The 14790-nt window shown below is 38.5% G+C and overlaps 1 protein-coding gene across 1 annotated transcript in view; it reads left to right on the forward strand.

Annotated features, from left to right (window-relative positions):
* The first annotated feature begins 10761 nt into the window (after window positions 1–10761).
* The window catches only part of LOC140733770 (uncharacterized), a 98605-nt gene continuing 94576 nt past the window's right edge, over window positions 10762–14790 (forward strand). The window contains exon 1 of the mRNA XM_073057522.1: window positions 10762–10804. Coding sequence (XP_072913623.1) covers window positions 10762–10804 — 43 coding nt within the window. The remainder of the gene's footprint in view (window positions 10805–14790) is intronic.

Genomic DNA, 14790 nt, shown 5'->3' on the forward strand with positions numbered 1-14790 from the left:
TTTCATTAGGAGTTTGAGGAGATTTTGTTTGTCATCTAAAACACTCAAAAAATATTTCAGATGACCCATGGAGAGCATTCTGACTGGCTACATCACCGTCTGGTATGGAGAGGTTACTGCATAGGATTGAAGTAAGTTGCAGAAAGTTGTAAAATTAGTCAGCTAAATCATGGGTACTAACCTCCATAGATTCCAAGACATCTTCAAAGAACAGTGCCTCAGGAAGGCAGCATCCATTATTAAAGACCCCACCACCCAGGAAATGCCCACTTCTCTTTGTTACTGTCAAGGAGAAGGTACAAGAACCTGAAGGCACATACTCAGCGATTGAGGAACAGCTTCTTCCCCTCCATGATCAAATTTCAATAGGTTCAATTTGATGTCAGAGAAATGTATACAAAATACTTACTGAAATTCTTTATCTTTGCAAACATCCACGAAAATAGAGGACTGCCCCAAAGAATGAATGACAGTTAAATGTTAGAACCCTAAAGCCCCCTCTGATCCCCCTCCAACACATAAGCAGCTGCAAAGCAATGACAAACCCCTCCCCGACCAGCAAAAAAGCATTGGCACCCCCCACCGAGCACTCAAGCGTGCAGCAAAGCATCAATAAAGACACAGACTTGCAGTACCCCAAAGACTACTCGTTAACCCAGTTACTCAACATACCACAGGCTCTCTCTCTCTCTCTCTCTCTCTCTCTCTCTCTCTCTCTCTCTCTCTCTCTCTCCCTCTCTCTCTCTCCCTAATAAGGGAAAAAGAGGTGTCCCCATTTCACAGCGAGAGAGGAGACATAACAACTCGCCGATTTATGGTGTTAAAAGCCTGTTGCATCGCTTTTTCCAGGCTCTGTGCCCAAAGATCTTGGGTCTCTGGGCACACAGCCAGCAGCCAGCTTGCTGCTTTGGATCTTTTGTGTACTGCCATGACACACCAATTTTCTGCAGCGGCACTGACCTCGAATCCGCCCGCCTCCAGAACCATGAAAATCTGGCACCCTGAATGAAGGCAAGCTTGTCTTCTAGGCTGCATTCTTGGCATATCTAAAAACAGCCAATCGTGAGGGCCTGAGAGTGGGTCCCATTCCCACAAAGAACCAAAGTCAGCATGTAACTCCAGGTTAGGGTCTTCAAAAGTACCCTGAAAAAGAAAAAAGAGATATTTAAGATAGAAATTGAGCTGCTTCCAAAGATGCAAGCAATGGAGTCACCATGCACCATCATCCTAAGCTCCACCTTTCTAAATGGACATTGAACCCATGAACACTACCTCAATGCTTTTTTTTATCTCTATCTTGCACTACTTATTTTAACTATTTAATATGCCTAGAAATAATTATTATAATTCAGTTTTTTAAATATTTAACTGTATTGCATTGTCCTGCTGCTGCAAAGTTAACAAATTGCATGACATATGCTGGTGATACCAAACCTAATTCTGATTTTGAATCTAATTCACCAACTCCTAAGTTTTGGTTTATTCTATATATTTCTATGTATAACAGTTTACAGATAATTTTGCAATATTGCATGCCTTTCTAAGATTAAATACTGAAGTGTAAATACTGTATGCTTCAGAGGTTTCTGGTTTAGTCTCTATCCTCTGTATACCTTTTTCTAAGTTCTTACTACTCTATTTGTAGTTATTATTTTCTTACTGTATTCTCCAGAGGTTCTATAGTACTTCTACAAAAATGGGCTTTTAAAGTGCTTTGCAGATTCCAAGCACTGTATTTTCAGCAACCAGTGCAGGCTTCTCCAAAAGAGCCTTTAAAAACTTTCAAGGTTAACTCACAAGTTGGTAAATCAAGAACTGACTATATGTAAAAATCCGAATAATATTAAAGTATTTTTTAAAGGAGAACAATATTATGTAGATTAGCTTAGATGGACATCTTGGTCAGCATGAGTCAGTCGGCCCTATTTCTGCACTGAATTACTCATGACTCTATTTCTAAAGCCTGTTTTTTAACTGGGCCAATTTTCTTGTTATCATATTGGCAGGGTATCTCATTCTCTGGCAGTACATACAATGCAATCCATGTGGATGGAAAGTCCTGGGCAGCATGCCTGTGATTTCCAGCTATTCATGGCCAGCAGCTGAATTTCCACACAAGTAGTCCTCGGAATATTATTCCTAGTGTCTACTTTGTCCAAGAATATTGCTTTGTGTTATCAATTTGTTGCAAGTTGGATGAAAATGTTGATGCTAGTTGTGTAATATTGCAGAATGTGGTGCAAAATTTTATTACAGCCTAAAAGAGTAATGTGGTCTGTGATTCTGGTGGAAAGTTAAAAGATCGAAATGGAGAACAAGGGTAAAGCTTTTACAAACAAGAGAAAAAGCTTTTACACCTGTTTAGAACTCAAGAAATAATGTTGGTTGTCAAGATTATGCTCTAGTATGTTAAATGTAGATAAAATTAAGTGATTGAAATAGGATTGTCAAACTGAAGATATAAATTACTTCAGTACGATGGAATTGACAATTGGGAAACTTTAATCCTGACTGTGGTCCAAAATTGACAAAATAACCTATTCTTCAGTGTTCATATTCCTCTCCTTGTAAGACATATCATTTCAAATTTTCTACAAAGATATATGAAAATGGAGAATATTTAAGGTTAAAACATGAAAAGGGAAATAATTTTCATTATGTTGCCACATTAATTGGGAGTTGCCAATTTGTTTTTGCTATATTTCTGTAAAAATGTACAAATTCAGTCATTTGTGGTAGATACTTTGGTTGCTTTGGGTTAGGTATATGTTCCCAATAGTAATTGCTCAAAGGGCCACATGAGTACAACTAAACTGCAAGTCATTCTCATCCATTTAATACAATTTCCTTTCTCTATATTACAAAAATTGATCTTACCCTTTGAATAAATGACAACCATTCAATTTTTTCCCCTTGCTTGATCACAACACTTCTTTATTCCTATTTAGTCATGTAAGGTTGTATTGAACATAATTAACACCTTCTCCTTTATGATTATCATGGACTGAAACTTGCGGAAAAAGTACAAATTAACAATATACAGTTGATACACCAAAATGTTGAAAAAGTACAGAAGCAACAGGATCATTTCTGACCTTGAAAAAAAAAACTGCTCTTGGAGACTCAGTGACTGCTAGTGCAACAAACTGTCTGCACATGCTACCATTAGATTTAAATTCAAGGAGGTCAAGCAGCTGTGATGTCATCAAGCTTGGTAAGCCACAAATCATTTTAAAAATCTACACTTTCTATATTTGTGATAAATAAGCATTAGAATGTGCATCCATCTCAAGACAAGCAGGAATGGGCCTGAATAGAAACTCTAAGTAGAATCTCAATGTGTGGCAAAATCCAGCACTAACTTTGTGTTGACTGATGGCCCAGCTTTCCACCATTGTAATGGTGCATATCCTTAAGCACACTTGGTGATCAAGCCATTGTGCAGCATCTGCTGACTGGTAGCACAGCTTCCAATGCAAATTCAACAGAACCTATCCAGTGACTCCTAACAGCAGAAGTAGCTCGGATTATCAGCTTGCTCTACGTCTCCAAGTTGATTCATAATATCACTAAAGTGATACAAGTGCAGTTGATGGCATTGTCTGTAATTATCATGAAGCCAAGTTGCTTATTCTAGTTGCTGCTTGCTGGCAAGAGCGAATGAAATATATTCCATTCTTCAGAGATTATTTGCAAACTCCCTTAAACAACAGTGACAGAGAAGAGGTGTATGATCAATATGGGCCATAAGACATAGGAGCAGAATTAAGCCATTTGGCCCATCAAGTCTGCTCCACCATTCAATATAGGCTGATCCTTTTTTTCTCCTCCTCAATCCCATTTCCCAGCCTTCTCCCCATAACTGTTGATGTTGTGTCCAATCAAGGACCTATCAATCTCTGTCTTAAATACACCCAACGACCTGGTCTCCATAGCTGCATGTGGCAACAAATTACACAAATTCACCACCCTCTGGCTAAAGAAATTTCTTCGCTTCTCTGTTTTGAATGGACACCCCTCTATCCTGAGGCTGTGCCCTCTTGTCCTAGACTCCCCCACCATGGGAAACATCCTTTCCACATCTACTCTGCCTAGGCCTTTCAACTTTCGAAAGGTTTCAATGAAATCTGCCCTCATCCTTCTAAATTCCATTGAGTACAGACCCAGAGCTATCAAACATTCCTCATATGATAACACTTTCATTCCTGGAATCATACTTGTGAACCTCCTCTGGACCCTCTTCAATGCCAGAACATCTCTTCTAAGATGAGGAGCCAAAACTGTACACAATACTCAAGATAAGGCCTCAACAGTGCCTTATAACGCCTTAGCAGTACATTCCTTCTCTTGTATTCTGGACCTCTTGAAATGATGCTAACATTGCATTCACCTTCCTCACCACTGACTCAACCTGCAAGTAACCTTTATGGTGTTCTGCACAAGGACTGCCAAGTCCCTTTGCATCTCAGATTTTTGCATTTTCTCACTGTTTAGAAAATATTTCTGCTACCAAAGTGCATATCCATGCATTTTACATTATACAGTCGGTCCTCCTTATCCACGAATTCCACATGCGCGAATTCAACCAACCACGAATAGCAGAAACCCGGAAGTGCTCTTCCAGCATTTGTTGTTCGAGCATGTACAGACTTTTTTTCTTGTCGTTATTCCCTAAACAATGCAGTATAACAACTATTTTACATAGTATTTAGGTTGTATTAGGCATTATAAGTAATCTAGAGATGATTTAATGTACTGTATACGGGAGGATTGCGTGGGTTATCGTGGATCGGGATTTTAAAAAAATTGGAAGTTCTCTTACTCAGTAAGTCGGAACAGGTACATCTGGTATTATTTAGCGTCAGTTAGTCAAACGTTTGTCTTAGTATATAGTATATATTTTACCTTTCTATGGGTATAAAACACTTAAGAATGTATGTTTCAGCGCCGGGCTCGGGAACTTCTTCCCGAGTTCAATCCAGTGACAGACCGCTATCGAGTGCGCTCTCCACTGTGCTGGGTTGATGTGAGGATCAAAAACCCAATAATTAAACCACTGCGTTGCTTAGTAATAATTGTAGCTTTCATCGGGGCACAGCCTTTCTCACTTTATCCATTAAAATTGTTCCGATCATTGACCGACTGTAGCCTAACGCTTTTCCAATGACCGATGGCATTTCACCTCTTTCCGATTGCTTTATTATTTCCACTTTATTTTCATTCGCGATCGTGATTATTTTCATGAACCAAAACACTGTGGATTCAGATCTCTGTTGCTGGATCCTAATGTCCACTGCACTGAGATAGGTTGAATAAGGGACTTGAGCATCTGTGAATTTTGATATCCGTGAGGGGACCCGGAACAAATCCCTCGCGGATAAGGAGGGCCGACTGTATTTCATTTGCCACTTTCTTGCCCATTCTCCTAATCTGTCTAAGTCCTTCTGCATCCTATCTGTTTCCTCAACACTACCTGTCCTTCCACCAATCTTCGTGTCATCTGCAAACTTGGCAACAAAGCCATTTATTTCATCATCTAAATCATTTGTATACAGCATAAAAAGAGATCCCAACAGCAATCCCTGCAGAACACCACTAGTCACTCACAGCCAACCAGACAAGGATCCTTTTATTCCCGCTCGCTTTCTCCTTCCAATAAGCCAATGCTCCAACCATGTTAGTAACTTCCCTGTAATACCACAGTCTCTTAAGTTGGTAAGCAGTCTCATGTGTGGCACCTTGTCAAAGGACTTCTGAAAGTCCATATATACAACATCTTCCGCATCCCCTTCATCTATCCTACTTGTAATCTCCTCAATGAATTCCAGTAGGTTCATCAGGCAGGATTTTCCCTTCAGGAAACCATGCTGACTTTGTCCTATCTTGTCCTGTGTTACCAAGTACTCCGTACTCCATCACCTCATCAATATGCAGCACTATCATTTGTTTACATGCCATTAGTGGAATGGGATTTATAATTGTTCATGGATATTTGAATGAACTCTGTGGGGAGTCGTGAGGTAGACATCTGCTTCATTTCTACAATTCCCACATTGGATTTTAGGGCCTTGGTGCTAATAAATGCAAGTATATACAGTAGCATAGTACAATGTGAACCTGGCAATGGCATGGGCATGAGAATCGTGCTGCATTGGATAGTAGCATCTCATTTAATTATTTTCTTACAGTTCCTGCCATTAACCATTAAATTAATAGGTTGGCTATCTGACAAGCAAAAGTTCTGAGTAATAACCCACAATCTGGCCTGGCAATGTGATTCTTGGCATCCAGGAGATGGGCAGGCTGTAGATCAGGGTTTAATGGTTTTAGGGGCAGAGAGTAATCATAATCAGTAGATAGCAGACCGAAAGTATTTTCATTTTGCCTGTCTTGTATTAAATATGGTAAAATGAACTTAGCATCTGGAGCTAGCAGCTCCCAACCATGTTTATTAGTTACATTCCAAAGCCTTTAAGGGTTCAAACAGCAGTTGTTAAATTTAAATTGGACTTAAAATTACATTATAAAGCCTTATACAAATGAATAAAGACACTTGCACAACACAGCAAACAACAGTGTAAAAATGATAGAAAACATATGCTTGTTGGTTTGGGATAATCTTTTCCTATTATTAAAGATTCATTTACTTCCTTTGTGGGAAAATTAAAATAGAGGCCACAGTTTCTGAAATTCATAAACCTCTAGACAGTTGCTGGGTGTTTTATTCATAAGAGTGAGGTACATTGGGAACTGGTAGAAAAGCATTGCAATATTTTTGTAGCAATTACTTGAAAACAAACCTAAACCACTAACAGACTAAGCCAGGGTAATCGACACTGCATGATGTGCTTCCAGATAACAAAGTTCCAAACTGAAAAAGGTACATTTGATCCTTTCTTACAAAACCAGCAAAGGCAAATGATTTTATCGATAAAAATCTAACAAAATTGAATTAGTAATATAGTGATCTTATCATTCAAATCAGCATAACTAAGTGTTCTAATTAGTGATATGACCAAGTGATACTAAGCGTAATTTGCATCAAAGTAACTTAGCATTCCAATTAGCTAAGTTAGCACATTTAAGAGATATCAGAATGAGCATTCTATACTTAAATGATACAACCAAGTGGTTGAACTAAATTAGCAGTCAACAAAAAAAATCATTCCCAGCTGCCTCTAACTCCCAATTAGACTAATCAATTAACTAAGACAAAGCATGAATATGTAACTATGCTCATTTGCTTCTATCACACCCCAACCAACGTGACAGATTACCATAATAAATGCACCACAAAACACAATACAAACAGAAAATAAATACATGGCTCCTACATCCCTGTCCCTTAATTATTACACTATAATAATTACAACTACATATTATCAAATTAGTAGACATGAATTCTTCAAGGACAAACATCTTAACATTTATACAAATGTCCTCTTTCTTCTTCTAGACAAGTAGTGCAACAGTCATCTAGGCCAGAGGTTACCACCATTTAGCTCAGTACAGAATGATCTTTACCACCACTTTTTGTCAAGTCAGTAAGTCAAGTCAAAGTCATAAAGCTTCTAGACCTGTAGATCCTCAAAACTCTGCTTCCTGTAGAAGACAGATTTTGGTTATAGGCCGATCCAGGCAGCTGGTCTTGGTCTAGATGTCCACCTTCTTCCCCACTCCTGTCTGGAAATATTTGAATGACTCTTCCCATGATCCATGAATTTTGAGGCACTGTGTTGTTAACTATAAGCACAATGTTTCCTGGGAGGAAATTGCATTTTATACCTAACCATTTCTTGCATCCTGTAACTGTTCCTGTAAATAATCCTTGACCCACCATTTTCAAAACAAGTTTGACATGTACTGAATCTGCTTCCATCTAAGATGAGCATAAGTGTCTTCCTTTTGGAACTCTCCTAGTGGTAAGGATGGTGAGGTCTTCAGAAGCCACAGATGGTTGGGTGTTAGTGTTCCCAAATTATTAGAATCGGAAGATGATTTAGTAATTAGACAATCATTGATAATAGCCTTTACTTCTCAAAGAACTGTGTGGGAACCCTCTTTGTCAAAATTCTGTACTGTCATGGTGGAGCTGAGGACCTTTTGCACAGACCTGATCAATCTCTCCCATGTTCTTCATTTTTGAAGAAGGACTTCACTAATCTGTGAATGACTCCACTTTCCAATGGCTTCTCACAGTTCACACTCAGTTTCAACAAAGTTTGTTGCACTGTCAGAGCATAGTTCATGAACCTGTCATCGTCTTGCTATAAAACATCAAACTGCATTAACAAAGGAATCCGTGTTTAAAGATGCCACTTCAATGTGAACAGCTCGTATAGCTAGACAGGTAAATATGACCTATACCTCTTCACTGTACTCCTTCTTACTCTTACACATGTAAACAGAGGCTCATCTGGAGAGACCATGTCCAGAGGTAGATCTACCATGCTGGCATCCTGGAGCTGGTGGCAACCATCGACAAACAACACACTTAGACAGGATTCTTCTTATAGGTGTACCAGCTCTGGGAATCCAGAATTTTTGGCACAACCTGGATAACGTGCTTATGACCACCATGTCCCACCTCTTGATGTATATGTCTCAGAATAAGGTCTGAGATGTTAAGATCTTTTGCCTGTATAACAGGATGTTTAGATTCTTCAGACATAGCTGCCCTGCTAAGCCATCCACCAGCTCTCAAGACACTATCTTCAAGTACTGGATTAAGCTTGAAAATATGGCTGTTCCTTTCCTCAGTTTCTCCCCCTTGCAAACTTGAAAATTCATCTAGAAGTCTTTTTCTTTGACAAAACCCATTGATCTCCATTTCAGCCTTTCAGAACTCCTCCACTGAGAAACAATCTCAGTCAATCTGATCTTTAGCCTTCTCAATCTCTCTCTCCAAAGAATATCCTAGTTGTTCTTCATCTAAGTCAGACTGAGCAACAGCGGTGTTCAATTGCTTTCTCTTCAACTAATAAACAAGAGTCTGTTCTTAAATCTAAGAATCCAGGCCATTGTCTTCCTCAAATGAGTCCAAGATGAGAAATGATGGATTATACATGTTAACCGCAACCACCTCCTCTTCAATCTGCATGGCATTCATTGTAACACCCCTGCTGACTTCTGGATCATCTAGCAAAAGTTCTCCAAAACAGTTGGGATTCACAGGCCGTTCCCTTTCAGGCTGAAGAAGATACTGAGCACTGACACTCATGTCTCATTCTTCAGGTTTAACCATCACACTATCATAATAACTGTGGAATCCTGCAAGAAGTAATTACCTAATGTCTTCCTAATTTTTTCCAAAAGGTTTTCAGTAGCCTCCTTAGAAGATTTTGTGACTAACTCCACCTTCCAAGAGCAGGTTAGGTGCCTGTCCCTGACTGTTGCATAGAGTTGAATGTTCACTTCTAACTTCATGTTCTCAGTGTGAGTGTGTGTTCCCTTCAGCTGCTCCAGTTACTTCCCACTTTCAAAAATGAGGGTTGGTGGGTTAGTTGTCTTCTGTATCGGTGAGATGCAGAATCTGAGATGAGTTGATGGAAATGTGGGGAGACTAAAATAGATTGGGATAGGATTAGTGAAAAACTGGGGTGTTTGATAGTCACTCGGGACTTAATGGACAAAAGGCTCTTTTTTCTCATTTGTAGCTCTCTATGACTAAATAGCTACTTAACCACTTTTTATAATGCTGTTTACATTGTAAATACATGCTAGTACTTGTGTATATACATATGCATATTTTACCATATCCTAATTCCAACTTTGTTTTCTTTATTTTTTATAATTGTTGAATGCAGTTTCTTGTTGCATGTCGCACCAACACACCACAACAAGTCCCTAATACATGTAAATGTATATGTTGAATAAAGTTGCTCCTTATTGATCTTTTATCAAAAACTCTTCTGTCTTACCGGCATTAAATATACAATTAATATACAACCTATACCTAATAAAGTGGCCACTGAGTGTATGTTCATGGTCCTCTGCTACTGTAGCTCATCCATTTCAAGGTTCAACATCTTGTGTGTTCAGAGAAACTCCTCTGCACACCACTGTTGTAATGTGTGGTTATTTGAGTTACAGTCTCCTTCCAGTCAGCTTGAACCATTCTCCTCTGACCTCTCTAATTAACCAGGCATTTTCACCTACTGAACTGCTGCTCACTGGACATCTTTGATTTTTGGCACCATTCTCTGTAAACTCTAGAGAACTGTTGTATGTAAAAATCCCAGGCAATCAGCACTTTCTGAGATACTCAAATCACCCTGTCCAGCACCAACAATCATTCCGCAGTCAAAATCACTTATATCACATTTCTTTCTCATTCTGATATTTGTTCTAAACAACAATTGAACCTCTTTACAGTGTCTGCATGCTTTTGTGCATTGAGTTGCTGCCACATGAATGGCTGATTCAATATTTGTATTAACGAGCAGGTGTACCTAATAAAGTGGCCACTGAGTGTGCATTGGGCCACTTATTACTTGAGAATAAATATCTTTAAGAACAAAATTCTTTACATAATAAGAAGGCAACAACGTGATTAAAAGAAATGTAATACATATATATACTGGAAGGAAAGTTCCTTTCATTGCCACTCTCCACCACCACACTTACCCACTTTACTTTTTCTTTACTTTGTAATGCATGTATACAGGAGTTCAGGATGGGATTCTTGTCAAGCTGTCTTTAGGGCAACAAAGAGAAGGATGTTACCATAATTTAAAGAAATGAATTATCTTTCTAGCCAACATGCACATCTGTGCTTATAATAATGAGAGTCAGCGGTTCCAAAGTAATTCTGAATCCTGTGTTTTACACAAGAAGGAACATTCTGGCATGCTATATGTGATAATATGTGCACAGCTCCTACATTTCTAGTATTCATTTCTGTTTCTTTTAGCCTAGTATGTTTAAGCTGTATTTCATTTATTTTGTTATCCATATACAAGAAGCTCTTTTCCGTCTTTCTGCTGGTTCTCTCTGTGTCCTGTCACTATTGTTCATTTTTACTTTCTGTTAGCCTTTTCTTGCACGTATTTTTCATTTTTTCCCTTGTTACTTTATTTTCTCATTTCAATTCTACAATGTCATTTTATCCTCAGCTGCATTAGCTTGCAATTCTTTCCATTACCTAATCTTTTAATCATTTTATATTCTTATTTCAAATTTCTGGCATCTTCAGTTACTTACTTTTCTTCAAAGTTCAAAGTAAATTTATTTTCAAAGTAAATACAGTGCATGTCATCAACTAAAACCCTGAGATTCACTTTCTTTCAGGCAGACTGAATAAATCCAATAACCATAATAGAATCAAAGAAAGACTGCATCAGCAGGGCGGACAACCAATGTACAAAAGACAACAAACTGTGCAAATACTGAAAGAAAGTAAAAAAGAAATAATAATATAGATAATAATAAATAAGTAAGTAATACGTATTGAGAACATGAGATGAAGTGTCTTTGAACGTCTGTCCATCAGTTGTGGGAACAGTTCAGCGATGGGGTGAGTGAAATTAAGTGAAGTTATCCCCTCTGATTCAAGAGCCTGATGGTTGAGGGGTAATAACTGTTCCTGAACCTGGTGGAGTGGATCCTATACTACTTCATGATGGTAGCATCAAGAAGAGAGCTTGTCCTAGGTGCTGGGGGTCCATAATTATAGGTGCTTTCCTGCGATGGGGCTCTGTGTCGATGTGCTCAATGGTGGGGAGTGCTTTGATTGTGATGGACTAGACCACATCCACTACATTTTGTAGGATTTTCCATTCAAGCGCATGATGGTTCCACACCAGTCAATATACTCTGTACCGCACATCTATAGAAGTTTGTCAAAGTTTTAGATGTCATGCTGAATCTTCACAAACTTCTAAGGAAGTGAGGTGCTGCCGTGCTTTCTTTGTAATTGCACTTATGTGCTGGACCCAGGACAGATCCTCTGAAATGATAGTATCAGGGAATTTAATGTTGCTGACCCTCTCCACCTCCGATCTGCCGATGAGGATTAGCTCACGGATCTCCGGTTTCCTTCCCCAGTAGATGCAAGTATTACGGTTAAAGCTGAGAACGTCCTTCTACATCTTAACATTCTTACACTGAAAACTTGCAGTGCCTAAATAGTATGGATTTATTTGGTTTTCCACCATTAACTTAGAAAAATTAATACAATGACTCGTATTCAAATAAGTATTTCCATTCCTCCACAGATTATGACTTTTCTGGAGACTTATCCCACTTTAATAGTCAAAGTTGGACTAAATAAGCAAGCAACTGTCAGCGGCTTGATTATAAATTTCTGTATTATCAAATGGAAATTCTTCCTACAAATAAATACTTCACCTTGCTTAAGATCTGGTGGAAATAATTTGAAATCGTATTTCAAAAATGTTTTAATTAATTACTAGGGAGAATTGCCATCTAAATTAGATGGTAAGAAATTACTCCCAGTATCAAACTACTTTTGTCTAACAGCTTGCCTGTTGAGCTTGATGGTGTATCTTTAATCAATGAATGTAAGGGATGTCAATAACATGTCATCAGGAGCTGAGAGAGTTAACACAACTGCATGTTATGTTTGGCAATGTATGGAACAGAAAAAGACCATTTAGCAAGGCAGTTTATACCTTGGTACTTTTGAGTCCATGCCCATCTTTCCTCATCTAAATCTCTCAGCATATTCCACAGTATCCTCTTTCTGCATCTGCTTGTCTAGCCTATCCTTGAATGACATAGTCATAGTTTTGTAGTACAGTCTTGTGCTCTTTGGTTCACCATGTTCATGCTAAATTTTCAGCCCAGCACGTCCATGCTAACCTTTTAACCTATCTGTTAATACATGATCATAATCATATTTGTCCATAGTACAGATAAATCCTTTAATGCTATACCTACTTATGAGTCTGTTTAATTGTCTCTGAAAATAGTGATAGTATCTGATTCCACCACATTCACTGGCAATGCATACTGTATATCAACCACTGTCTTTGTAAAAGAAAAGGACATTCCCCTCTGATCCCCTTTAAAAACCCTTCCTCACACCTGAAAGCCATGCCTTTTTGTCTTACATACCCCTACCACAGGAAGAAAGATTATGAATATCGACCCTATCTACTGCTCACATAATTTTATTCACTTCTACCAAGTCGCTCTTCAGCCTCCTTCACAAGTCCAGCCTATCTAATCTCTCCAAAAACCAATGCCCACCAATCTAGGCAACATCCTGGTGAATTTTCTCTTTACTCTCTTTAGCGCAACGCCACATTTCATACAGTATGGACACATCGCTATCAATAGCACAATTTTAGAGTCATCAGAGGACTTACTTCTCACAACTCCTACATTCACTTCCAACATGTACATGTATATCACAAACATCAATGTTCCTAGCACCAGTCATTGTGATACACCACTACTCACAGACTTCCAGTCAAAAACATATTCTTCTACCAAGCCAATTTTGGATTCAGTTATTCAGATTGTCTTGGATCCTATGTGCCTCAACCTTCTTAATCATCCTACTATGTGAGACTTTGTCAGATGCCTTACTAATGGTCTACATAGATCATGCTAACCACTCTGTCTTTGTCAATCTCCTTTGTTACCTCCTCAACAAACTCTACCAAATTATTGAGACAGAATTTCCCCTGAGTAAAGCTATGGTGACTATGTCTGATCAGCCTCTGCTTTTCCAAATGTGCATAAATCCTATCCTTTTGAATTTTCTCAAATGATTTTCCACTACTATAACTCTATTGCTCTTACACCTTTCTACATTTGTTCCTCTAGTTTCCACTGACTATATGGAGGCCTAAAATATAATATATTACTACATAATAAAATAGTATAGAAAATGATCACCCCTTCTTATTCCTAAGTTCAAATTCAAGTTTGTTTAATTATCATTCAACCATACATGAATATGGCCAAAACAGCATTCCTCTGGGACCAAGATGCAAGCCACATTTCCAACAGCACACTGCAAATAGTACTTATGATTACAGAGGAGCAATAAAGATCAGTTTAAAACCTCCTGCACGCAAATCAAACTCAGATCAGTGGTAATGTTAAACTTTTATCTGTAAATTCCCCCAAAAGCATATTCTGTTCATAATTTTACAATGCTAATTATAATGTAATATTCAAAGTCAAATTGTTCACTGTGAAGCTTCCTTTTCACCATAGTCTCATTCACCAGAATTAGTCATGTGATAATGTTTTGGCTCTCAAATCACAGTAACAGTTATGCTATGATGTTGTGAACAGTCATCCTTAGGCTGTGGACATAGGTAGCAATTCTTGCATGTGTAGTTCATCCTTAGTTTCCAAGAGGAAATTTCCATGCTACTTGTAAAGAACAATGAGACTTTTTACATATTTTCTGTGACAAATGGTACTTTATTTCCATATTGTTTCTTTAAGATGTCATTACCCCTCTGGTACTGAACTGAATTTTCAGCTTTTGTTATGTCATAGAATCATAGGAAATTATAGCATGGAAACAGGCTCTTCAGCCCATCCAGCCCATGCTGAACCATTTGAACTGCCTAGTCCTTTTGACCTGCAGCTGGACCAGAGCCCTTCAATCCCCTCCCATCCATGAACCTATCAAATTTCTCTTCAACATTGAAATCACATCCACCACTTCCCCAGGCAGCTCACTCCACGTTCTCACCACTGTCTGAGTGAATTTACCTTTGTCATGGTCCGGTCCGTGAACTCTACATTCCGACTCATGGTCTGGTCCATCATTCCTTATTCCAGGTTTTCTGGTTTTCCCTTGTT

This window comes from Hemitrygon akajei, chromosome 9, assembly GCF_048418815.1.
Source record: "Hemitrygon akajei chromosome 9, sHemAka1.3, whole genome shotgun sequence".
Lineage (NCBI taxonomy): Eukaryota > Metazoa > Chordata > Chondrichthyes > Myliobatiformes > Dasyatidae > Hemitrygon > Hemitrygon akajei.